Here is a 26,441-nt window from a genome sequence, read left to right as displayed (position 1 = left end):
GGCGTGCCAGGCTCTGCCAGGCAGCAGTGGTGGAGCTGAGGACATCTCCTGTGGCCAGACCATGGCAGGGCATCCATTTCCATCTGCATGGGGACACCCCACGGACTGTGACAGCAATCCCTGTCCTCTTGGGCACCTTTCCATCCCTGTGTGGTGGAGCTGGAACCAAGACAATCTACCAGTGGTGCTCGATGTTGATGATCACACCTCAGCATCCCCGCTGGTGCTTTCACTGCTGTCTGCCAAAACCTTTAAAAGGAAAGGAAAATTGTGTTCATTCTTCCTCTCCTTCCTCTCCCCCTGCCCTCGTGTCCTCCTCCTGCTGTGCAGTGAGCTCCCACACTGTGTCCATGCTGCCCAGAGGAAGCTGAGTGGGTGTGGGGCTGCGGCTCCATCTGGGAATTGTTCTTATCAAACTGCTTTATGTCAAAAAGGAATAATAATAATAAAACCTTTGATGGTAAGCGGGGAGATCGGGAGGTACAGCTGCTCCTGAGGTCTGACCTGCAGCTTGTGAGCCTTTCCAGGGAGTTTTAGGGTCTTTGTGCTGCAGCAGATTTTGCTGCGTGCCTGGAATATCTCGGAGGAGCGGGGAGAAACAACTGGGGGCTGGTGCAGGCAGCAGGAGCTGCTGGAAATGGCTCTCTGAGAAGCAGGGGAGAAGCATAAGAAAAGCAAGTTTCCTGCCATGAGGCTGGTATATTTATGACTGGAAAGTTTTGGGTTGAAAAGGTCGTGAGCAGGCGCTGAGGGAGCAGCAGGGGCTGCGAGAGGCGATTCCCAGCTCACACCCTGCCCTGCAGAGGGGCTGGGAGGGTCCCAGGGGGTCTGGTGGCCTCGTGTGATGGGACAGGGATGGGGACACTGGAGGGGTGAAGGACAGTGCCCAAGGCAGCTGGGATGTGTGGGATTTGTGCCCGTGGGGCTGTGGAAGGGCTGGGCTGTGCCCGCCTCCTCCCTTGGATGGAGTTTCCAGCCCTGCCTCTGACACCACGTGAAAATGAGCCGTGCACATCTGGAAGTGGAGTGCACGCTTGGAGCACTGCCAGTTCATTTATTCCTGCAAATTCTCCCTAATTAGGGGCTGCTGGGAAGTTGACAGTGCTGGAAACAGCCTCTTTCCAAGGGATTCAGTGTTCTGACTGACCCTCACCTTCTCTTCTCCCCCTGTAACCACCAGAAGGGTGCAAGCAGTGAAAAGGTGTTCCCTGCCTCAAGGCCCAGGCACTGCAATTCCTCCTGGAGTCAACCACGCAGGAAGGTTTTCCAAAGGAAACGTGCTGAGCCCTGTGTGTGTTAAAGTCATTAAGGATGAGCATTAATGTTTCTGAAGCCTCTTGTTTCTATTAAAACATCTGTGCTGTCATGAGACACTGAGTTCTGTGCCTGTTTGGTTTCATGTTAAAAAGCAGTAATTAAGAATTATTTTTAAAAAATAATAATTGAAGTAATTATGTCAGTTTTCTGCTTGGATCCTAAACTGCACCTCCCAGATGCTTAGAAAAGCCTGACCTGAAACTGAGAAGAACAAGAGCTTGAGGCTGAGTTTGTTTGAACTGCCTGAGCTTCAGGCAGATGCAGTTCCTGATCCTCTTTCCATTTCCTTCCTCTGCAAGTGTGCCCTGCTGTTTAACCAACACCAGGGAGCTGTGCTTCCCTTGCCTCCCCTTTCCCCTGCCAGGCACGTGGGCTGCCATCCCCCTCCAGCAGTGGCAGGGGGACACTCGGCCCTCCCAGGAGCCATGGGGGGCTGGAAATGCCCGGGCATTTCCCTTTGCAGGATTTCAGCAGCACAAAGCCAGAATCACTGCCTTGGCATGAAACTCTTCCAGCTGGGCCATGGCTGATGGGACTGCAGAGAGCCCGAGCTGTGCATGCAGATCTCCAGGTCAGGGGGCTGCGTGGGTGCTCCTTGGGGGGGATGAGGCTCAGAGTCCATGGCAGGGTGTTGGAGGGGCAGAGCTGTGCCCCCCAGCCCAGAGCCCCTTCCTGCAGGCAAGCTGTGGGATCAGGTGCCTGGCCTGAATCCCACCTCGGCCCTGGAGAAGCTCTGGGTGACCCCAGGGAGGTGTTTGGGAGCATCAAGGATGAGCACAGAGGGACCAGGACAGATCCAGCTCTGTTTGCAGGGTAGGAGGGTGAGGGAGGGGTGTTGGTGCTGCCCCTGCCCTGCTCAGTGGAACCACACGTGGTGCATCCCTTGTTCTGAGAAGAACAGGCTGGTACCTCCTCTGTGTGCTGATTTAATGGGGTAAAGCTGACAGGAAGGCAAGCCTTGATCTTCATCTTGATCATCTGCTGGGGGGAGAGCAGGCTGTGGTTGTCTGTGCTTGTTGCTCACCCATCCAGCTCCCATGGCATCCCAGCTCCAGGCTGCCCCAGGACACCAAATTTGCTGTGTGCCCAGTTTGTGCACTGAATATCTGAGGAGCTTCAGGGACCTTCTCCTTCCTCGTGTCTTCTTTAATTTCCTACCAGCAGAAACCTCTTTGGCCTTTTGCTCCCTCGATTTCACACCAGTCCCTTTACATCTTATCCCTTAAAATCTCCTCAGTTCCGCTCTTATTGATCCCTTTATACCATAACCACATTTGGGCTTGGATTGGGTTTTTTTTGTTCCCTTGGCAACGGTGACCTTTGCCCGCAGCAGCTCTTCACTGTGTTTCTTCCCCTGCCTCTGTGGGTGATGCTTCTGGCAGCTCCATCCCCTCTCACCTTCCTGTGGGGTGTGAGTGATGCTGGGCAGCCAGGATGGCTCATGAGAGAGCTCTTTGCTGCTAAAAGTCTCTCATTTAATACATTTTAGGAGTTACTCACTTTAATTTTGTGACATTGGTGGCTTGTGGTCGTGCTGGGACCTACAGGGGCAGTGAGGTCCTTTGTGCTGAGGCTCTTTTCATGAGCAAAGTCTTTATTAAAAGCCCTTTAAGTGCTGCCCTTCTGCCATTCTTCCAGATTTTGTCTTTTTCCTGTTATCCAGTCTTCAAAGTTACCTGACCCTTTCTGTGCTCTGTGGCGCAAAGGGATGAGATCCGACAGCATTTTCTTAAAACAAAAAAAACAAACAAACAAAAAAAAAATCGGTTTGTTTTCCAGAAATCTCAAATTAGCAACCCTCTTTAGAATTATTTTAGCTTTTCCCATGCTCTCGGTTTCCTTGCGGAGGAAGGGAAGTGTGACTAGCACTGAAGTGCGTCCTCCCTCCCTGTGTTTCCTACCCTTGGGAAGCAGGAAGGTCCTGGAGCCTCTTTTGGTGACAATTCCTGCGTAATCAGGGCTGGACTGTTCCGTCATCCCCACGAAGCCGCGGGCAGAGGGGATGGGAACCGTGTCTGATTTTCCTTCCGGAGTCCCCTCGTCCCCAGGCAGTGACAGCAGCACTTCCCAAGGACTGGGGGCTCCCAGCCCTGCTCCCTGCCACAGCCAGCTCTGCTCGGTGGCCTGCCAGCTCCCTGATGCTCAGTGACATCTGCTCCGTGCCTCAGTTTCCCCAGCAGTCCTGTGGAGATGACTGCAGCTCTTCCAGGTGGGTTTGGATCCAGAGATGGGTTTGGGGTGAGGCAGGAACTCAGCAGCTGCAAGGAGCAAAGGGGAAGGTGATGGTAACAACCTTTATTTTGGGCTTGGAGAGGAGAGCTGTGCCTCACCATTCCTCCACCTCTGGGTGATACAAATCTGTGTCCCTGTGACCCTGCCTTGGTGCAGCCAGAGCTGCTGGTGCTGAGCTGGAAGTGATGCCCTGAGCACGCTGGGGTTGGTGTCTCACACTCCAAGTGCCTCCACCCATCTCCTGAAACTTCCCAGAAAGGCTGGGGAGGTTTCACCTGTGATCAGCAGCAAGGAAAGGTGTTTGGGCTCTCAAAGAAACATTCAGTGGTTAGTAATAATGATATTTAGCTGCTCCTGCATTGTAATTTTGGTCTGTAAGCCTCAAAGCATTGGGTGGAACAGGCCGTAATCAATAAAGACTTTTGTTTTCTAATTAAAACACGAGGAGGAAGGGGAAGATCCTGTTGTTCTTCACAGTTGCCTTCACAATTGCTCACTTCTGTGTAGGTGATGCTTTAAGGCTCAGGTAGCCACAATGACTCACGGCCTGTCTAACCCAGCCTGGTGCTCATGACTGCAGCAGATTGAGAGACTGATAAGAGCTCAAGGGTTCAGAAGAACCTTGACTTGTGGGAGGAAGAAAATCTGCCTGAAAAACTGCATTCTTAGCAGCCTGCAAGGAAACTGCAGAGTGCTGCTTGAAGTGGCTTTGGATAGGAAAGTCCCTTTTCTGCCCTAGCCTGTTAAAGGATCTTCTAAAGCTGATACCTGCCATCTCCTTGTTTGTTTGGGTTTTTATTATCTTATGAATCTTTTTTTTTCCCCTTGAAGTGTCATTTCTAAGTCTTGCTGCTTTGTGGTCCCCCACACCCATGCCAGGACAGAGGCTGTGACCAGCACTGGCTGCTTCTGGAGGAGTTTGAGCTGAGATCTGGAGAAGCCCTCGAGGCACAGCCCTGCTGCAGGGTAGGAGAGCCCAGGGCAGAAGCACCCAGAGAAAAAAGGGTTAAAGTTTCCTGCATCTGCCAGCTCTTGTGGCATCAATCCATTTTTAGCTTGGTACCTGTAACTGAGTGATCAGCAGATTTTACAGAGTGCCTTTCTGGGGCAGGAAATCACTTCTAGGCCAATTAAACTTCCTTTGCAGGAAGTTTCTTGCTCATCTGACGAGCAGAGTGATGGTGAAGGAGAGAGGGCTGGGCAGTCAGTGGTGGCCTGGCATAGTAAGGAAACAAGAAATATTTCTACTGTAATGTAACACAGCAAGGAAAATATTTACCTAAAATTCTCCTGCAGCCGGTGCTTGGGAGAGCAGGAATTTTATCTTGGGCTGCAGTTGTGTGCAGAGGATCCCAAAGGTCTTATCAAAGCAGGAGCTGGAGGTGAGGCTCCTGGTACAGTAAAAACAGAGAGTGAGACCCTTGGTTGTGTGAGCAAGTGATAGAAGAGATGTAATCTGCTGTCTTCCTTTTGAAAAGGGAGTTCTTTCTCTTCTCAGATAAAAATGAAAATGTAATTACAACACCTGTGATATGTCTGGGGAAAGGAGAAGAAAGGGCGGATGAGTGACTGAAGAAAATCCCTGCCACAAGGACAGGAGCAGAACCTGATTAGTTTATCTAAGGCAGTGCAGGTGATGTGATCACTGTGACAGATCTTTCATCAGGAGAAGTCGCAGGGTCCTCAATCTCCCCGATCTACCTGGAAAAGGCAAAGCAGGGGCTGTGTCAAACTGCATTTGGCTGAACAGTACAGCACACACTGGTGCTGTGCTTACAGAGAAACCCAAAATCCAATCCCAGGGGAGGAGGCAGGTACTCCATCCTTCTGGATGGGGGCTCAGCTTCCCAGGGTTGCCTGCCTTTGGAGAAGAAGGATTTGGCTGAACATAAGCTTTTGGGTTGAGGATTCAGGTAGAAAACCAGAGGAAGTGGAGCTTGGTTATGTGCAGCTTGGTCAAGGGGATGGCTTTTCTGGGCTGATGCTCTTGTAAAGCTGTGCTTCTGACAAGGCTCAATGAGATAAAAGAGCAAGAGAGTCCGAGAGAGAAGGATCTCCCTGGAGGAAAGCTTGCTTGTCTTCTTCTAGCAGGAGCTTGGGGTATGTGCTATGGGGTGAGCTGTTTACATACCTTGCTGCATTAAATGTTTACTGTTAGAGCTCTGGATATTCTTGTTATTCTTCGGTTGTTGTAATTTTCCATCTTTCTCTCCCCCTCTCAAGTGCCTTAGGTGCACATGGGTGCAATATGACCCAGCTGGTTTTAATGAAAAGGAACTCCTACTTCTAGCCCGGATATTTTATTTCACATTTCTCGGGGCTCGCCTCTCGGCCTCTTGATTTCCTAAACTTTTATTAGACCCAGGATGATAACATTGCCTTTGCTTGGGAAACACAGAGTGACCCAGGGAGCTGGGACTGACCCAGGGAGCTGGGACTGACCCAAACTGCCTCAACCTCTTCTGCTGAAGTGCTTTGAGCTTCTTCACCAGCTCCGCCAGACGTCATTGTGACGCTCACCACCACAGTCCATCAAGAAGGTTTTGTGGTTTTTTCTAGTGGTTTATTTCTTCTTGCCTCCTGTTGACCTCAAAAACAGGGTCCCCGTCACAGCACACCAATCCCTGTGTGACCACAGTTCAGAGAGTGCCACCAAACTCCAAGCAGGGGCTGTCATGTTGAATCTTATGGGATTTGCAAGGGGGTAGACTCTGAACAGCAAAAAAATGTGCTGGGTTCTTCTTTAGATTGCTTGTATTGCTCTTTTAAAGTCTTCTTTAAAATAAGGATTTTTAGGTTGTCTTGCTTAGTTCATTTTTCCTCCTGCTTTAAACCCATTCTAAAACTTCGTGATTAGGGCACAGTCAGGATGTTTAACAGATTTTGTAAAAGGCTAATCCAGCCTCGGTCCTTCCAGTGAGAGAGCCATCCATGATTTTTAACAAAGAGGGACTTTTTTTCTCGCTCAGTAACAAAGTTAATTATTGACGGCTACATTTTTACCTGCTGGAAATTGATCGCTGGTGTGACCCGCATAAGACTTTTGGGAGGGGAAAAATAAAGACACTTTCTTTCAAAAATCAATGCCAGTGGCACAGGTCAGCCCTCGGTGGCAGCTGCCACCAGCCAGTGGACAGCAGGGACCTGGCAGCCGGGTGCTGGGCTCAGTGTCACAGCAGCCACAGCTCCATGGCCATTCCTGATCTCCTCCCAGCCATTGGAACAGCGGGTGGTGCTCAGCCTGGATGGCACCAAGGAGTTTCACTGGCAGGGTATTGCTTGGAAAGGCATTTTTGTTTGCAGTTGTGATGCAGAGATGCAGAGCTGTCCCTCCCCACACTGCTCTGGTGGTTTGTGACACCACAAGGAGAGCAAAAAACGAAAGAGCTGAGCACTGCTGCCTGCCAGAGGAGAGGAAACCCACTGTACCTGCCTTAAAATATCATACCTCCGTTGTAAAGGTGTGTTCTCAAGTTTATTGAAACAGTTCTTATGGTTTCAAGTAATGCCTTTCCTTGGACAGTATGGAAAACCTGGAGCTTGCTGAATCTGGGAAACTGGTACTGTTGGTTTCGTTTTCTGGTTCATGTACACTCTGGGGGAGTCTGTGGTGTCTGCAGACTTTAAATGTGTGAAATTAAAAGGGTGACTGACGTCTGTGGTGAAGCTCATCCTTTCTGCAGTAACTGTACTGCTGTTTAACATAATTTTCCTTTATGGCTCACCCAAAGTGGACTAAAAGCCCAACCCATTCATTTTTCCTGTCCTGTTGATGTGCCTGGACACATTTCAGGGGGTATCATCACTTTAAAATGATGCCATTAAAATACAGGGCGGGGAGGATAAAAAGAGGGTCAAGAGGGCAGGATTTGAATCAACACCGGAAAGGGAGAAGCATCAGATGGCGAGATGCTCCACCTGAGAGGGTGTGAGCGGTGCGGAAGGGGCAGCAGTGTCACGGCAGGGGCTCGATGCCAGATCTGGCGTTTTCCTCTCCGGCTCGGGCTGGACTGGAGGGGCAAATTTGCGTCCGCTGATTTTCCAGAGCGGGCTGCTTGGCTTTGGCAGCGGCGCGTCAGCACAGCGCCGGTTGGATTTTGCAGAATTACAAAACGCAGCGTGGCCGCGTTGCCCCTCTCCAAACAAGGCTAAACCCAGAAGTGAAAACCTCACCAGCGCCGCAGAACACCGGGGCTGCTCCCACCCCTGTGGGGCATCTCCCACCCTCCGTGGGGCTGCATCCACCCTCCGTGGGGCATCTCCCACCCTCCGTGGGGCTGCATCCACCCTCCGTGGGGCTGCATCCACCCTCCGTGGGGCATCTCCCACTCTCCGTGGGGCTGCTCCCATCCGTGTGGGGCATCTCCCACTCTCCGTGGGGCTGCTCCCATCCGTGTGGGGCATCTCCCACCCTCCGTGGGGCTGCTCCCACCCGTGTGGGGCTGCTCCTACCCTCCATGGAGCATCTCCCACCCTCCGCGGGGCAGCTCCGGCTCGTTCCCCAGGCTGCTCGCCCTCAGCAGGGCTCCGTGCCGAGGGGCACAGCGGGATGCGGGACACCCCGGCTGCCGGCACAGCCCGGGGGTGCCCCCCGCACCCATCGGGGCGGGGCGGGGGTCGCGGCCACCGCCCCGCGGAGGGGAGGGGGCGGCGTGACGGGCGTGGGGAGCAGCCAGTGCGCTGCGAGGGGCCGTGCCGGGCCGGGCCGCGCTGGGCCGGGCCGGGGGCATGGCTGGCCGCCCGGCGGGGCGGGGGGCGGCCGCAGCCGCTCGCCCTCCGCCATTCGCGCCGCGCACCGCGGAGCCGGGGGGCAGCGCCCCGCGCCCCGCCATGGCCGACCCGGCCGTCAGCGCCCACCTGGAGGGCATCATCTCCGACTTCGAAGGTGGGTGGGGCGCGGGGCTTCGCAAGGGGAGCCCGCGGTGGGAGATGCAGGGTTTGGGGCTCAGCGCGGAGGAGCGGAGCGCGGCTCGGCTGCCGCAGAAGCCCCGCGCCGCTGGTGCCCGGTGGTACCGGGGGGTGTCCTGGCCCAGGATGGGGTGACACCCCGCGGGTGGGGAGGGCTGGAAGGACAGGGATGCCCCAGGGCTGTCGGTGCCTTTTGTCCGCAGCGGCTGCGCCCGGTGGTGTCTGCCAAGGCAGGGTCTTACGGGATGTTTCTCCTTTCCTGCCCTTCCCGAGTGGATTTGTGTAGTTTTTTTCAGCTGAAAACACCCGCCTGACCGGACTGAAAGTCTGAAAAAAAAAAAAAAAAGCCAGGCAGAAGCCCTTGTGTTGATTCCCAGCTTTGGGGTGCAGACGCAGCCCTGGAGTAGCTGGGATGTGGGTAAGGATCCCAAGTGTCCCGAATCCCGCTGCCTGCCCTGGGGAGCCCTGCAGTTGTCCCGTGGCAGAGCTCCAGCGGCGCTGGCTGATGGAGGATCTGCTGCAGCCCCCTTGGCGTGCCGACCGGGACGGCTTCTCCGTTTTTCTTGCCTGCTATTCTGCCTTTTTCAGGCAAGAAGATAAGCTAGCGGGGAGCGTGCTGCTGCCAGATGGGTCTGGGAGCGAGAGACAGGCAGAGGAGGGCTGGGGGGTTGTGCCTGAAGCAGGCGTTGAGAGATCGGCTCGGGGGAGCTCATCTTCCTCCCGAGCGGAGTTTTGGAAGAGCGGCTCCATCCCTGCGCACTCGGCGCGTCCTGGCAGCGACCCAAGCGGAGCTTTGTGCAGCGGTTTCTAGAAAAAAAAAAAGAAAAAAAAAAAAGAATCTGACAAAAAAAACCCCACAAGAAATAGCGGAGATGTTGGGGCCGCGGTGAAAGCTTATCCAGGGGCTGCGTGTGCACCGCTGTGGCTGAGCCTCCTCCGCCTCCTGGAGAAGCCGGGCTGACCTTGGGGAGCAGAACTCTGCTGGGGAGCCCCGGGAGCTCAGAGCACGGGGGTTCCCCTTCCAGGTCAGGCAGGAAACGGGTGGCAAAGCTGGGGTCCCTGCGGTGCCTGCTGCAGGGTTTGGACACGCTCAGCTCCCCTGTTTCCAGCCCCTGCGCTTTCTGCAGTGCAGGAGGCTGAGGGAAGTCACGTCCCTCGGGAGGACTGGAGCTAACAAGTGTTGGGACACAGAGAGTGACCAGAATCCGCCGCCCCTGTGGGTTCAAGGGCGCCTTTGTGACTGTCCTTGAGCTTCCCCACCGTAGGGCTCCGGGCTGATGTAATTACCGCTTCCCTCCCGCTGCCCCAATTGCATTTAAATCTCTGAAGAATGAGTAATTCCCCGCTCGGGTACGATCAAGGCTCTGCTGTGGGCCCCGGGCTGCCTGTTTGGATGGTGTGTGTTCCTGTGTGGCACCGAGCAGCTCCGGACTGCCTTCATTTTCACTCCATAGAGCACTTAATAGTTCCTGCCTGTGCAGAGGGACAGGCTGGGGAAAGCTCCGTGTGTCTCAAGCCAAAAGGTCTGGCCTTGCCCTTGAGCAGGGATCTGGGCTACTGTTTCACAATTTAATTAGCTCTCAGCGTCGCACAGCAGCTTCCCAAAAAGCAGCAATTAATCTACAGCCCGCAGGGCAGGAGATGCTGTGTTCCCTCAGCTGGGTGGGTACCTCAGCCCCACGCAGCCCCTGGCCAAGCAGGAAAGATCTGCCAAAAATACCACGGAGCAGCAGGACCAGACCATCCAGAGCTCTCTTTGTTCCCTCCAGTCACACACAGCCTGCCCTCCCCAGTCACCCTGGCTGTTCCTGCCTGTTTTCCTCCCAGCATCCGTGCCAGTTTCCCTCCCAGCACCCCTGCCTGGTTTCTTGTCCCTGCTGTGTTGTGGAGCTGCAGCCTGGGCTGTGGTGCTGCCAGCCTGGCTGAGCCTGAGGAGGATGCAAGGGCCCCTGGGGAGAGGGAAGCAGCAGCAGGTTCTTGATTCCAGTTTAGTTTCCAGGTCAAAGCAATGTTTGAGAAGAAAACAGAGCATGGCAGGGTGCCTGATGCTGTGCTGGGGATGCTCACAGTGCCCATCTTGCACTGACCAGCAGGTCCTGCCTGCAGGAGGGCACTAGAAAAGTCCAGGGCCTTCTGCCCCAGAGGAGCTGTGGCTGTCCCACCCCTGGAAGTGTTCAAGGTCACGTTGGATGGGACCATGAGCAGCCTTGTTTAGTGGAAGTTGTTCTCTGCCCATGTAGAGGGTTGGAAGTAGATGATTTGTAAGGTCTCTCCCAGCCAAACCCATTCTATGATTCTGATCCCCCTTGTTTGGCTGTCAGAAGCTTCCCTGTCTCTAATGGGGCAGAGCATCATCAGGTTTGTGGTTTGCCAGGATTTACAGAGCATAATAGCTCTGCCCCTGGGTTTCTAGATTCTGGCAGGTTTTCAGGAGTGTGGCTGGTTCAGCTGTGGTTGCAGCAGTGCTTCCCAAGCTCACCTCTGCCTCTGAGGGGGCTCTGGGTCCCTCAGCTCCCCGGGGTCTCAGGCACAGACCCTGGGCTGCAGGGAGGGGAGGCTGCAGTGCTGAATCAGCCTGGTGAGGTGCCTGTGCCCCCCAGGCTCCTGATCCAGCCAGGCTGGGTGATGTGGGAGTGCTGGTGTCCACAGTGCCCCGCTGGGCAGGGGGTGATGCTCCTGCTCTCAGCTCTGGTTGGTTGTGATGCTGCACAGAGATGATCCCACAGCATGGTGCTCATCCTCCTGCCTGAGGTGTGAAGCTTTGGGCACTCTGTTTCTGCTGCCTGGTAGTGAGACAGGAGAGATCTGCTGCAGTCCCTCATCCCAGGGTAACTGGGATGTGTTTTTGCTGGCAGTTTCTGGTGGAGAGCACCAGTGCCAAGCACTCCTTGCCTTTGCCAGTGCTGTCAGTCAGCACCAGATTGGTTTCCCTGTCATGTTGAAACACAGATTGTCACAGTGGGTGTAAACTGTGCCTGCTGGAAGTGCTGAGCAGGGCTGTGAGTGTGTGGAGAGGCAGGAGGGTTCCCAGGGGTTCTGTGTGGGGGCACAGGCTGGCAGCTTTGCTGTGGCAGAAACCATGAGACAGCATTTGCTGATGGCTCCCAATCCCCGATTTTCCCATTGCTCAGAGCCCAGCTCCCTTGGGGAGCCTGTGCTGGCTGTGGCTGAGCCTTGGCAGTGCTGTGGGGCTGGGTGGGGAGCCTCCAGCCCTGCCAGGACATGACACTGCTGATCAGGAGGTTTCGCTGGCTATTTTATTTATTTACTCTTCCTTACAATTGCACACTTTTCTGACTCTTCTCTCACCACCCAGTGCAGGGTATTTTTAGCCTCTCACCAGCAGACTTTGTCCCCATGAAGTACAAACTCAGTCCCAGTGCCTCACCAAAAAACCCAGCCCATTTTCATGAGGGCGCTCCATTATAAATAGACTTTTCTACATGCACAAAACTCACAGAGTCACCCTTAAAATTTCCTTGAGCAGATGCCCGGGATGTCTGTGGGACACGTGGCTGTGCTGCATCCCTGGGCTGTGCAGCGCCAGCGTTCCTGCTGCCCTGGGGAGCAGCTGCAGCCACATGCTGCTCATGCTGGGACTCACCCCGGGCTAATATTAGCAGGAACGTGCCAGCGTGGGTGATGTGCCTTGAATTCAGCAGGGTGGAAAGCCCTGGAGATGGGCTGTGCCTTGTTTTTTGTGTGTCTTGCTCAGGTCCAAGGGTTTGCAGGATGAGCTGCGGGCTGGCTCGCACGCGGGGAGCCGAGCGTGTGACCGAGGGTCCCTCGTGTGCCAGGGCTCAATGCCTGGAAAAGGAAACGCAAAAAGACCTTTCCGATTTCCATCTCGGATCATCCCAGCCCTGGGAGTGAAGCAAAGCTCCTCAATTGTTGGATTTCCTGGGCTGTCCACAGAAAGCCTCACTGTGACTGGTTTCTTCTGGAGCTCTTCACGGCCAGCTCGGTGTGGGCACAGCCAGAGCTCCTCACTGATGCTCCCAGACAGCAAAGTCACCTCTGATACCCCCAAAGCTGGGCTTTACAGCCACTTCAGAGTGCTCTCTCTCTCATTCCACATTTGTGTTTCTCTACCTGAGACAAAGGACGGGCTGGATGGGAGTTTTCTGCCAAATCCTCCTGTGGTGGGTGAGGAAGGAGCCGGAGGAAGGTGCCTGTGGGAAGGGAAGTTTTGTGTCTTCCCCAGCAGAAGTTGTATCTTCCCCTGCAGAACTGGCCTTCGAGCCACAAAGTAAAAAACCTGCATCTGCCTGGTCACAGCAGTGGGTACCTGCTGCTGTGGGTTGGGTTTTTCCCTGTGTAAATCAAATTCTTTGGGAATAAAAAGGTTGTGAGGAAGTGGAAAGGGAAGAACTGGTGATCTCTCTGTCCATGTGAACTGGGCTCTGGGGATGGCCTCTGGCCCTGAGCAGGCCGTGGGATCATCCAGAGGTGGTTGTTTACAGTCCTGTGGTGCAGGGTGGGCTGGGCACCCAGCAGTGTCCCTGGCTCTGTGACAGCAGGGAGGGCTCCAGGGCTGGCCCAGGTGAGCTGCTGTGGGACCAGCCCTGGGCAAAGTGAGCTCAGACTGTGCTAATAAAGAGACCTTGCAGAGCAGCCTGGGTGGAAGGGACAGGGAGGGGATGGGTCTGTGCACCAGAGCCAGGGCAGCTGCTTTGGTTTGACAAGCACAGGGGCTGGAGGTGAGTCAGGGGCTGGAGCACCGTGCTGGCTCTTCCCAGTGCCTGGAAGCACCTTTCCCTCAGTGAGGGACCCACCTGAAATGCTCCTTGCCTCTTGGTGGGCTGGGGCAGTGCAGGGAGCAGGAAGCACCTCTGGGACGTGGATGGCAGGGCAGGACATCATCTGTGCCACTGTCCTGGCAGTAGAGGTGGCAGTTTGGGACACAAGCATCACAAAACTGTGCAGCCCCTTGCTAGGGCGGGGTGGGTGCCTCTCCCAGCCCTGGGGCTCATGGGGGGGACAGTGGCACTGGTCACTGCACTGGTTTGGGAGACAAGGAGTGTGATGAGGACTGGGGCTGGGACCCACTCTTTCTGTCATTTGGCCAATGGAAGTAAAAAAGCAGGGAAATGTGCAAAAGACGGATTTGATTTTATTTCTCAAAGCACGTTTCCTACAGAGGAGGAGAGCTCTGCTCCCTGCCAGCCCTCAGGATGTTTGGACAGCAGCTCACACTGCAGTGCTGGGTGTCCCCTCCAAGAGTCATCAGAGCTGGCTGCAGGGACAGCAGCAATCAGCAGGCAGGAGTGGGCAGCACTGCAGGGCTCCTGGGTCCCTCCTTTGCCCCAATTTCCCCCTTCTTCTGGAGCTTTTTAACCAGCATGTCACAACACTACCCATCAAAGCATCTCCTCAAGTGGAGACTTCGCTGATTTAATCACCCAGTCCCTGGTCACCCCCCTGAGCCACTCTCATGTCCCTTGCATGGGCACTGGGACTCTGTGCCACCTGGGGATGGCATCTGTGGCACCAGCACGGGGCAGGCTGGGCCCTGCAAGACCATCTCCATCATACTTTTGTCTCTGGGTAATCATTTCGAGGCATTTTAGAAATATTAGTGAACCAAACCAAATCTCCAGCCCCATGGGAGGCACTGAGAAGATTTATTTCTCTGTTTTCTCCTCCCCCACGAAAGGAAACTGGAGCACAGACCGGAGACAGGAGCTGGAGTGAGCCCGTGGCAGAGCCAGTAATGCAATCTGCTGGGCTGGATACCCTGTGTTTTATGTAATTTTCTGTACAAGTATGAAATGGATATAAGGGATGTAAAATATACTGGTCTGATCTGGAAGCATTTTGCTGCGAGTTAATGGTTATATAAACCCAAGTGTAATAGAGAATCAAGCTAAAATCTTTTGAGAACTGCATTATGGGGACTGGAAAGCTGGGATTTTGTATTAATCTGAGTGTGGATTTTATTGTTTACTTCTATTCTTAGTTGTGACTTTGCTTTTGCATGTTCATTTCTGGGGAAGGAGCAGTTTGCTGCATCAGCCTCAAGTTGTTTTATACCTTGCTGTGGGTGAGAGAAATGCTGCTTTGATTGATGTCAGAGCCCTGAACTTGCATTTATCCCCAAATTTCCACCAGAACTCACCTCTTGGTCGTGTTTACACCATTCAGGAAGGCTCTGCATGGTGACAGCACGTTACCAGCCTTTCTTGTAGGTGTGATTCATGTCAGAGCAGGCAGTCTGCTGCAGCTTCCTTGGAAGACTGTGTGAAATCAGAGAAGGGATTTATTTGGGCATAAACTGTTCATAACCTGACCCAGGACAGTGTGAGAGTCAGGGTACAACAGCAGAGTGTCACTAGATGTAGATATATTTAGATAGATACTGATATATTTTATATATGTAGTGCAGCAAGGCTGGTTTATTGGCAGAGGTGTGAGGCCTCCTGGCACAAGGACAGGGAGGGGCCCCAGCAACCCTTACTTCTCTTCTTTCTTTTGTTAGATCACCAGAAGCTTTGGGAAAGGTGATTTAAAAAATCCTGCCTTGGTTTCTGTGGGTATAAGAGGGGACCTGAGTTTCTCAGGCTGTTTTGAAGCTGTGTGTACTCACAAAATCCTGCCAGCTTGCTGCCTGCACTGCCAGGGATTTTCCATCTCAGAGCCATGATTCTGACCCCACTGAGGGGCTCAGGGGTATTGTATTGGCAGGGAGGAATGATGCATCTGACTCCATGTTCTCAGCAGACTAATTTATTGCTTTATTTTACTGTATTATATTAAAGAATACTATACTAAACTATATTAAAGAATACAGAAAGGATACTTACAGAATGCTAAAAATATAATAATGAAAACTCGTGGCTCTCTCCAGAGTCTGACACAGCCTGGCCCTGATTGGCCAAAGAGTCAAAACAACTCACAGCAGAATCCAATGAAACAATCTCCTGTGGGTAAACAATCTCCAAACACATTTTACACATGAGCACAACACAGGAGAAGCAAATGAGATAAGAATTGTTTTCCTTTTTCCCTGAGGCTTCTCAGCTTCCCAGGAGAGAAATCCTGGGCGAAGGGATTTTTCAGAGAATGTGAATGCCACACAGGGGAGCTGGAAGCACCTTGGTGTTGAGGATGAGGTAGAGATATCCTGCTGTGGCCCTGCAGCAGGGGAGCAGCTCCCTTCCCTTTCTGCTGTGGGACCTTTAGGTTTAATACACAGTGGAAATACCCTATAGGAACATGCAGAACACCCCACTTGCCCCCACAACTGAGCCTTCAGTTCACTGCAATGCACCCATCTCTGCTGTGGGTGGTGGCAGCTCCTCAGGAGAGTTTTGGATAATCCAGACCCAGGTGGCCCCATGGGCAGACACTCTTTGCTCTCAGCCTGGGCCAGAAAAGCACCGTGAGCACCCTGCTGCAGCAGGAAGCTTTAGGGCCATGAGCAGTGAATGCTGTGTTGGCTTTCCAAGGGTTCCTTGAAAGATGAGAGCTGCAGCCTCCCCCCTCTCCTGCCTGGGAACAGGAGGTGACCATCTGGTAGCAGTTTAGAGCGAGCCCTGGCTCTCAAACACTGCCATTGTGTGCTGGGGATAACGGGGCTGCCCTGGCCCCAGAGGGCTCTGCTGTGTCCAAAAACCCAGGGAAAGCTCTCTGTGCTTAAGCAAGCAAGCAAACGCAACCCCTGGGTTACAGAGACCACGCCAGGGGCACAGGATGTTTAATGGGAAGCAGTTGGGGGCCGTGGCTGTGACAGGGCTGGGGGCTCCGGCTGGGAAGCAGGTCCCGGAGGAGCCAGCGTCCCTTGCTGTTTATTTTGTCTCCTCCTGAGCTCTGGGCATAGATGTTGCCTTGTATAAAGCCTCCCCTGGCCTGTTGGTGGGATATTCTGTTTGAAAAGGGAGGAGAGGAGGAGCAGATGTTGCAGATGTTCCCTGGCTGACCCCTCCAGGGTGCCCAGAGCCAGGCTGCAGAGAGGGGTGAGCTGTGGTGGCAGAGTGCTGTGTGCTCCTGAGCTTCCAGCTGGGACATGTGTGTGCTGAGACATGTGTGTGCTGGGGTGTGTGTGCTGCTCTGTGTGTGCTGCTCTGTGTGTTTTTCCCTTTCACAAACAGGACAGGACTGCTGGGGTACGTTCCTTGAGCTGTATTTGCAGCATCAGCCTCATCACATGGTTGGAACAATAGGAAGATGGCAAAGCTCATGTAAAGCCAGCAGCAGCCAAAGATTTTTTTAAAACAGAGCGTCTTAAAAACTTTCTAGCCAATAACATATTGCTAAAGCTGACAGACAGTTGCTCTAATCAATTACTAAAAGTACACATACACTGCAGAGTGGGGTGAGCCGTGGTGGCAGTGTGCTCCTGAGCTTCCAGCTGGGACATGTGTGTGCTGGAACATGTGTGTGCTGGGACATGTGTGTGCTGGGGTGTGTGCTGCTCTGTGTGTTTTTCCCTTTCACAAACAGGACAGGACTGCTGAGGTATGTGCCTTGAGCTGTGTTTTCAGCATCAGCCTCATCACATGGTTGGGACAATAGGAAGATGGCAAAGCTCATGTGAAGCAGTGAGCAGCTCCCAGCCCAGATGTGGGTTGTTGCAGAGGTTGTATCAGACAGGAAGTGCTTGGAAATCTCATTTTAGGGTATTTTGGGCTTTCCATGCCCAAAAGTCGCTGCCTTCAGTGGTGGATTGAGCCAGAGATGTCAGAATGGGTCTGGGACTGGCTGAAGAAGGAGGTGCCCAAGGCAGTGCGGGTTCAGCCCCACGTGCACCTCCAGAAGAAGAAGGAAGGACAGAGCTCAACACCTCTGCCACTTTCCCTGCCCAGCTGCCTCCAGCACCAGCCAGACCATGGATGCTGCTGGAGGGGCTGGGGAAGCCCTGCTTGTGCCCAAAACCCCCTGGAAAATACACCAGTGGGGACAGTCCTGCAGTGTGGCCAGCCCAGGGCAGGGACACCTCGTTTGGGGCTGTCAGGGGTATGAGGGGACCTGGAGCCCTTGGGGACACAGAGAACCAGCCACAGCTGCCCATGGGGGACCCTGGCACGGCGGGTGGGAGTGGGGTGTGGGGCCCCAGAGCCCTGCCTTGCCTTCAGCTGCTGCTTTTGTGGGGAATACAGACACTTCCCTGCAGGAAGCTGGGAGGAGGAGCAGAGGCTGTTTACTTTCCTTTCCTGGCTCTGGGCAGGACACACTATTTATAAGTGTTTTCTCTTTTTTTTTTGAGAGCTGTTGTGCTTCCTGAGGTTCTTCTCTCTTCTTGTGCAAGGAGGAGAGAGGCAGTGCTGAGCTGGGAGCTCCAGCCCTGCTCAGTCCCTCAGGGCCAGCACTGCTGAAGGTGACATTCCCAAGGATCATCGTGTTCATGGCATTGGGGATCTGTCTCAGGGGTGGAAACACAAAACCTCGTGGTCACAGTCCTTCTCTTTTCTCATGCCTGGGATGTCTCACCTTCTCCAGACCATGCTGAATTCATGAAATGTGCCAGCAACACAGGCTGGGTACTGAAATCCCTGTGAAACCATGAGGTGGTCACCCCATCCTGCAGAGAGGGTAGAGGATTGTCCCCAGGCAGGTCAGTGACCCTGCTGGGGAGGGAATGCCACTGGGACCTGGGGCTCCTCCTGATTTTGCTGTCAGAAGCTGTGCTGAGCCATTTCTGCCCCTCTTTGGGGTGGAGGTTCCTTGCCCAGCCCCTCAGTGCCCCTTCCTGCCCGCTGGCACAGCAGCACAAGGCAGGATTTATCTGCAGGGCTTGGCTGTCCTGAGGCTCTAATCGTGGTTCTGCAGCTCTGCCTGGGGCTTTTTGAACCCCTTTGTGTCTGGGCTTTGACCTTTTTGTCTTTTCTGCAACAGGGCCCAGAAAGAGCTGGAAAAAAGCCATTTTTGGGTGTTGTAATTCAGTCCAGCCCTTTGATAAGGACAGGGGCTGGCTGTGCTCCAGAAAGACCACATGGGTGGCATTGGGCAGGTTTACCCTGGGCTTGGGGCACTTTGTGGGGTTCAAAGTCAGAAGAAAGGGGCCATGTAGGTCAGCATTGCAATCGGGTTACTCACCATTTCTTTGGGAAGGGGCAGCAGGGCTCGGGGGAGTGGAGATGATGGATGTGGCTCATGTGGGCAACCCTTGGAGCTCAGCAGGGCTGTTTGTACCCAAAGCTCATTAGCAGATCAGAAAGAAATCCCCAAACCACTTGGAACTGAGGGATCTCCAGGGCAGTGTTCATTAAGGAAAGGCACTCGTCAGCATTTCCTCTGCTGCCGGGTTCCTTGAGAGCGTCACCCTCTTCCTCAAGACACATCTCAGGGGGTTAGAGAGCTGCTGGTTGAGGGGAAGAGGTGGAGACTGAGCTGGCTGGAGGAGTGACAGGCAGGTCTGAAGAGCCTGACGTGGGCAGAAGTGAGATTCCACCCCTCAGGGAGCTGCCAGTGCTGTGTCCTCTGCTGCTCTCGCCCTCCCAGCTTTGCTCAAGGCCAGGCAAGGGCTCCCTGTTGGGGCATCCCTTCCTCTCTCTATTTCCTGGGCTGGGCTTGGCTGCTGCATTGTTTTAAACGTGGGGGTTTTGGGAATAAAACCAGCTAAAATGTTTGTTTCTGGATAAAGTGTGTGATGGAGAGGGGAAACTGTGGAAAATCTGTGCTGGAGGGTCAGAGCTCCAGCTGAGGGTTGGAGACCTGAGAGTTCAAACACGTTGAAAGAGCTTTCCAATGTGGGGCTTCTTTTAAATTAATTATTCTGGGATGCTGAGAGCCGTGGCTTGGACACAGACCTGCAGTGCATGAGCTGTGCCAAGTGCAGACTGCAGGGCAGGGACTGCTGCAGGGAGCTGTCACCCCTGTGAGTAGGTGGTGGCATGGCTGGGAGAGCTCCACAGAATGCAGAAACCAGATAAATCTGAGCAAAATCATTTTTAGTTTTTCTTTATTTCTTTCCTTCTGTCTTCTACCAATGTCTGAATATTTCTGGGATGCAAGACAGGCCATTTTGGGAGGTGCCCTTTGTGGGACCCTTCCTGGGTTTACAGGGGGGTGAGTGTTGTGCTTTGGTGCTTTCCTCTCCCCACGACCACAGAGCAGCTGTGGTGCTGCTCCCATCAGGATGAATTTGGGGTTGGATCCCTCTGTGCATCCCTCCAGCTGGTACCCACCCTTGGGAGCCCATCCCAGACTCCTGTGGCTTCCTAGCAGCTCCCATATCTGAACCACATCTGGGGGAATGGGTGTGTGTCCATTCATGTCGGTCTGTCCCTGAGCACAGAGGGGCTCCTGCCAGGTGACTAATACAGAACATCCTGGGGAGGCTCCTGCTCTCAGGCTCCTCAGAACCCAGCCAGGCTGCTTTTGCAACCTGGGGTTCATATTGAGGAGTTCTGGGGTATTCCCCCCAAAATGAAGGCAGCCCAGAGTCTGTACCCTCACATTTTAACCCCTCTTGGTGTGGCTTGTCCAACATGTGAGCCCCAGCTCCGAGGACCCTGCTTTCTTCACCATCTCTGCTTTCCCTGTGCCAGGGGAGGTGCCCATGGCTGTGCCAGCCCCTGCTGCCAGGGCAGAGGAGGTGACATCTGCTGCTGCCCTGCTGGGTGTTGGAGCAGAGCTGGCTGGCTGCCACGGGGATGGTCCCCCCTCCCTGTGCCACCAGCTGGACCCAGCAGTGGCTGGTGGCTCCTGCCCAGCCAATGGATGTGTCTGAGGGATGGAGGGTCCAGGGTCAGAGCAGCCCTGGGACATGGATGCTTCCTGTGTGGTAGCTCCTCTCCAGCTCCACCCCAGGGGTGGGAGGACATCCTGGGATGAGGCAAGGCTGTGCTCCAGTTTCTGTCCCTGGCATCCTGATTCACAGAATTCACAGAATCACTGGGTTGGAAGAGACCTCCAAGATCATGGAGTCCAACCCAGCCCCAACACCTCAACCAAACCCTGGCACCCAGTGCCACATCCAGGCTTTGTTAAACACACCCAGGGATGGTGACTGCACCACCTCCCCGGGCAGCCATGCCAGAACTTTATCACCCTTGCTGCAAAACACTTTTTCCTGATATCCAACCTATATTTCCCTGGAGACACTCAGGTGGATGGTAACTAAATCCTCAACTACTTTTCGTGTTTTTCAGCTCTGAAAAGATCCTTTGAGGTCGAGGAGGTAGATCAGTCTTCAAATTCCTCCACCCCACAACGACGGGCCCCGAACACCCTCCTCAGGTCCACCGTGTCCAGCTCCACGCAGAAGTTTCAGGAACTCGGCGCCAGGAATTCGGAGCCATCCACCCGCCATGCAGAACCCACAGTCCAAAGATCCCCCAAGCCCCCTCTGAGGAGAGTGGAGCTCTCTGGACCCAAACTGCCCGAGCCGGTGTCCAGAAGAACAGAAATCTCCATTGACATCTCATCCAAGCAGGTGGAGAACTCCACCTCGGGCTTGTCGCGGTTCGGCCTCAAACGAGCCGATGCTGGCCACAAACCCCCCGAGGCCGCGGCCAGGAGGACTGAGATCACCCTGGGCAAGCCCCAGGAGCCCCAGGGGCTGCGCAGGGCGGAGGTGCCAGCCTCCAAAATCCCCGAGCTGCCGCAGCGCCGCGCCGAGCCCGCCGCGCCCGACGCCGCGCCGCGCCGCCTGGACATCCAGGGGGCCAGAGCTGCTGAGAGCCCGGCCACGCGGCCGGCTGAGGGCTCAGAGCCTGCCCTGCCCGCCCAGACACACCTGGCAGAGCCCAAGCTGCAGGCAGTGCCCGTGGAGAGCCCGCCCAAGAGGGAGGAAGGTGAGCGCGTGACGCTGTTGGGTCGGGGACGGAGCGAAGGGCTCCGGTGTGGGAGTGTGTTCTTTGTTGGTAGAGTGGCAAAACTAGCTTTGTCCTCCTAAAAAGGAAAGAAGCCCAGAAGCTTCTCTCATTGATTAAGTGAAAAGCTACTTCATAAGACTTTACCTCAGACTTAAGGATAGCTAATTAGACAGAAGCTAAAAGGTCCCGCCTGGGCAGTTTAGCAGGAAAAGAAGTGAACAAAGGAACTAACTGCTTTTCTGAGGTGTTTCCAAGATCCCTTGCACCTGGCTCAGTTCTTCTGTTTGTTATTTTACCTTTTATTAAACCTTTTTGTCTGTAACACTATAACAGAAGCCATCCTGCTTATTTTTATACCTCCAAGGGTAGCTGAGCTATCTTAGGTGTAATAAAGGCTTCAGAGAGCTTATTACACTTGGCTCAAAGAAGTTTCTGTATCACTCCAGTCTTCAGGAGGTGGATCAGAAGGCAATTTAATGAAAATAGTGGGTCTTTTTATAATATGACTCATTAAGGTGAGACTTGATGGGTCTCAAAGTGAAAACCTCTCACAGTGTTGGTGAGCTGTGAATAGCACACTCTGGAGAACCATATCTATAAACAAGGGTTACAGAAAGAGAGATGATAATTGTTTTAATGCTTTGCTCTAAGATTCCCACAGCTTCCCAGGAAAATTCTGGGAGAACTATGTTGTGGCATTCCTATTGCCAGAACGTGATTTCTTCACCCAGGGTTTTTCTCCTGGGAAGCTGAAAGGCAGTGAGAGGCCTCAGAGAAAAGGAAAACATTTCTTATCTCATTTGCTTCTGCTGTGTTGTGCTCATGTGGAATGTGGTTGGAGATTGTTTACCCACAGGTGATTGTTTCATTGGGTTCTGCTGTGAGTTGTTTTCACTCTTTGGCCAGTCAGGGCCAAGCTGTGTCAGGACTCTGGAAAGAGTCACAAGTTTCCATTATTATCTTTTTAGCATTCAGCAAGTATCTTTTCTGTATTCTTTAGTATAGTATAGTGTAGTATTCTTTAATATAATACAATATAATAAAGTAATAAATTAGCCTTCTGAGAACATGGAGTCAGATGCATCATTCTCTCCCTGCATTTACAATACTCTCTCTCTGTTCAGAGGATGTGTGATTACCACAAGTGCAGCCCTGGGTGGGGTGGTGGCTGCCTCAGGTGTCACACAGGAGGTGGCAGGTGCTGTGTGCTGCTCTTTCAGCTCCTGTGGTGACACCTCCTGAGGCTGCTGAGGGATCTGTGCTCAGATGTGTCCGCAGGCAGAGCTGTTCCCCTTGGGTTTATCCTGCCTGAAAGAGCTGTCACATTCAATTGGAAATTCTAGAAAGAAAGAGAAAAGGAAACGCCAGTGCTGGCAGAGCAGCTCTGAGCAGTGCTGTGGTGCCAGTGTGGCAGGAGCTGCTTCATCCCTGCGAGGAGAGGAGCAGGGAATCAGTGTGGGAGCAGCAGGGCTTCATCCAGAGACATCCACCTGCTCTGAGCAATGGAGGGATCCCGTGGGATCCTCAGCTGGGTGAGGGACAGGAGAATCCTCAGGAAAAGCCACATCAGATCTGCCATGGGTGATCCTGCCACATGCCCCTTTGCAGTGTGCCTCCCTGGGCGCTGGGAAGTGCCAGCTCTGCCAGCTCAGGCTGTGTGTGCAGAGCCCTGGAAAGGCTCTGAGGTGTGGGAGAGGTGCTGGCTCTGCAGTGGTGTTGGGATATCATTGTTTGGTGTTGTTGTTTATGGTTGTGGGGCAGGAACCGCCTCTTCATTAGCAGAAGTCAGGGTTTTGACCTTGGAGACCAGGGCTAATAACATCATGGACCAGAGCCACTATTAAACTAGAGACCTGGCTTATATTAGCCCTATCTTGTTTTCAATTAATTCCATGTTAAAGCCAGCTTCCCTCCCTTCCCAGATGTCAATTATTCTCCATAATATTTTGGAGATTTTATTTTCAGAGCTGTTAATTACTTTTCCATTCTCCATCGCCCACGAGCTCTCTCCTGTGAGTGATCCTGTGGTCAGGGGGAAGGGCACCCCCTCCCTCCCCACCCTGGGGGCTGTGGGATGGGCTGGGGTGGCTGAGCCAGGACCTGGGAGGTCCGTGCCTGGCCCTGGAGCTGGACCTGGGCTTCCATCCCCTCTCCTGGGGGCAGCCCTGTGGTCACAGTGGGGTGCAGAGAGGCCAGGCTGAGGTGTGTGCTTTGGTGTAAAACCAGGCCAGCAGTCAGCAGGGGAGCTGATGTCAAACCTGCAGGACTCAAGTGGGTTTTTCTTCCTGTGTGTGGTGTAGGTCTGGCTTTTCTGAGCTGGGTTTTTTACAGGTTGGGCCATCTCAGGTTTTACATCTCAGCCATTACAGGTTTTTTACAGCTGTTGGGTACAGCTGAGCTCTGAGCCCCAGCCCACAGATGGGGATTTTGTGAGCCCCCCTCTGTCCCCACTGCTGTGTGTGGTGCCCAGGAGGCTCATCCTGCCCCCTGGGTGGGTGCTCAGCCTCGCCCTGCTGGCTCTGGGCTGCTCTGAGTGCCCAAGCCCTGAGCCCCACGGGTGGTTGGCGCTTTAAGAGCAGAATTCTGGCTGAGCTGCTGAATGCTCCAGCTGCCCGGGGCAGGGAGGGAGGGGGGACAGCTGCTGGGACCAGTGTCACCCCTGAGCCCAGCTGTCTGCACTCTGCCTGGCAGCACGAGCCAGCCTGCCTCGGGTACAAAAGGGGCTTTCAGTCCAAATGTCTCCAGGAATCGTCACAGAATGGTTTGGCTTGGAGGGGACCCTAAAGACCATCGAGGTCCAGCCCCGCTGCCACGAAGACAAAATTGGAGGGCTCTGTCCCTTTTCCCTGTGTGTCAGCACAAGGGTGCAGCCCAGGGCCACTGCCAGAGCACGTCCCCTTCCTCAGGAATCCTCAGGAAAAGCCACACCAAATCTGTCATGGGTGATCTGCCGCAGCATCCCCTTGCACTCTGGCATTGTGCTTGTGTGGTTGAACATCTTGGCCTTCTCTTGTTCCTTGCAATGTGTGGTGGTCAGGCTTGGAGAGGGGGGAAGGCATTGCTGGCCCCAGAAAAATTCATGCTTTCCATTGTGGTTTGATAGTCTGTTGCTCTTCCCCCAGTGTGAAGCTGTTTGTGTTGATGGCTCAGCTCTGGGGTCTCAGGTGTGCACTGGAAGCACTCCCAGGTGAGCAGGCAAAGCTGGTTTGATGTGGTGCTGCTCTCTGTCTCCTCACACGCTGCTGTGGTTGCCCAGGCCCTTGGACACTCAGCCAGCCAGGCAGGCTCTGTCCCACCACTGCTCTGCTCCTGCCCCGTGGGCCTTCCTGGCAAGGATGCTCTGGAGCTTGTTTGGATAAATCAAGGCAGATAAAAACACCTAAAACAGGCATGTGACCTTCCTCTGTGTCCCAATGTGGGTCTGTGCAAAACAGTCTGAACCATCTCTGAGCTTTCAGCTTTGTTGGAGGCTTTGTCCCCTGGCCCCTTTGGGACAGCCACATGGGGTGCTGGGTGTCTCTTAAAACTCAGCAGGGTCCCCCCATCTATTCTGCTGCACAACAAGCAGGGCAGCATCAGGAGAGTGAAACAATTCAGTTGTTTTCACTCTTTTTTTCCAGCTAGAACCCTTATGGAAAGGCTTTTCCTTAGAGCTCCCATAGAGTTGGGTTAAAGTTTAAACAATTAAAAATACTTAAAAATGGAAAGAAGCAAACTCTGAGATCCACTGAAATCCTTGTGAGAACCAAGGACCTGTTGCTGTGTGCTGGGAAGTTGTGGTGGGAGCTGCAGTTCCATCCTGCCATGGACACCCAGGGATGGAGAAGTGAAGCCACACAAGCCTTGGGGTGACTTTTCTTCTGTCCTGTGCTGCTGGGGTGGGACCAGGTGTGGGGCTGCAGGGGCTGTAGGGATTTGGAGAGCTGTTAACACAGCCAGAGTCCCTGGGATGGAGAGCCCAGGGCTGAGTGGAGCTGCAGTGAGTCACCATTTCCAGCTCTGTAACTGTGCAAAGAGATTAAAGCTGTAGGGAAATGTTTCCTCCTAAACCAGCTGACAGATTCAGGCTGGGTTATGGACAGTCTTTTTATTGTTATTATTATTTTTAATAGGAATATTCCTACAGCTCAGGATTCCAAGTGGAGAGGCTGAGTGGGAAACGCTGAGTCTCGGTTTGTGAACACAGGCGCCAAAAATGAGATAATCTGGAAAAACCTAGACCTGCAGGCCCAGTGACATGGAAAGAAGAGTGGGAGCATGTGTGGGGGAGAGGAATGTGTCCCATCATGGAGACACTGCCTGATCAGGACACCTCGTGCACGGGGAGGGCACTGCCTGCTCCCCCTCCCCGCCTGTGCCCTGTCCCTGGCGGGGTTTTGGGCTGTGTTTGTTTTTGGTTGTGTCTTTGGTTGGTTTTTGGGCTGTGTTGTGGTTGTGTTTGTTTTTGGCTGTGTTTTGGGGTTTGTTTTTGGGGCTGTGTTTTTGGTTGTGTTTTGGGCTGTGTTTGTAGGCTGTGTTTTTGTGCTGTGTGTGTCTTGGGGTGTTTTTGGTTGTGTTTTTGGCTGTGTTTTGGGCTGTGTTTGGTTTTGGTTGTGTTTTTGGGCTGTGTTTTGATTGTGTTTTCGGGTTGTGTTTTGAGCTGTGTTTGTTTGGGCTGTGTTCTTGGGCTGTGTGTGTTTTTGGCTGTGTTTTTGGGCTGTGCTTTTGAGGTGTGTGTTTTGGGGTGTGTTTTTGGGCTGTGTTAGTTTTGGGCTGTGTTTTGGCTGTGTGTTTGCGTGGGCACACTTTGTGTGGATGCTGTCCTGTGTGGAAGCTCCAGCTGGGCAGGATACACCCCAGGAAATGAGGCTGGCCACTGCAGCCAGCCAGCCCCAGGAGGATTTGTTTGCCTTGCTGGGAGTCCCTGAGGGCTCCTAGGAAAAGCAGTGACCTCCCCAGTGGAGCTTCATTATGCAAAGGGGCAGTTTCCCATAGGAAACACCTCTGCACTGTCCCCACTTCCTTTCCCTGGTGTCTGAGAACAGGGGAGGGCAAAGCTGGGGATGCTGCATCCAACATCAGAAGGATGTGGAGCTGCTGGAGTGAGCCCAGAGGAGGCCACAGAAATTCTCTGAGGGCTGGAGCCCCTCTGCTCTGGGGCCAGGCTGGGAGTGCTGGGGGTGTTCACCAGAAGAGAAGGCTCCAGGGAGAGCTCAGAGCCCTGCCAGGGCCTGAAGGGGCTCCAGG

The 26,441-nt window shown here is 53.7% G+C and overlaps 1 protein-coding gene across 5 annotated transcripts in view; it reads left to right on the top strand.

Moving 5' to 3' along the window:
* SEPTIN9 (septin 9) overlaps positions 1-26,441 on the top strand; it is a 129,442-nt gene that overhangs the window by 55,314 nt on the left and 47,687 nt on the right. For 4 of the 5 annotated variants that reach the window (XM_064395343.1, XM_064395345.1, XM_064395344.1 and 1 more), the window contains one exon: positions 20,550-21,194. In XM_064395343.1, coding sequence (XP_064251413.1) covers positions 20,550-21,194 — 645 coding nt within the window. Of the gene's footprint in view, positions 1-8,276; positions 8,435-20,549; positions 21,195-26,441 lie in introns of those variants that run through there. The other variant, XM_064395341.1, reaches the window with a different exon arrangement.

Source organism: Passer domesticus, chromosome 20 (assembly GCF_036417665.1).
Source record: "Passer domesticus isolate bPasDom1 chromosome 20, bPasDom1.hap1, whole genome shotgun sequence".
Classification (NCBI taxonomy): Eukaryota; Metazoa; Chordata; class Aves; order Passeriformes; family Passeridae; genus Passer; species Passer domesticus.
Note: the sequence above shows the minus strand (reverse complement) of the source record. Positions and strands in the feature narration are given on the sequence as shown.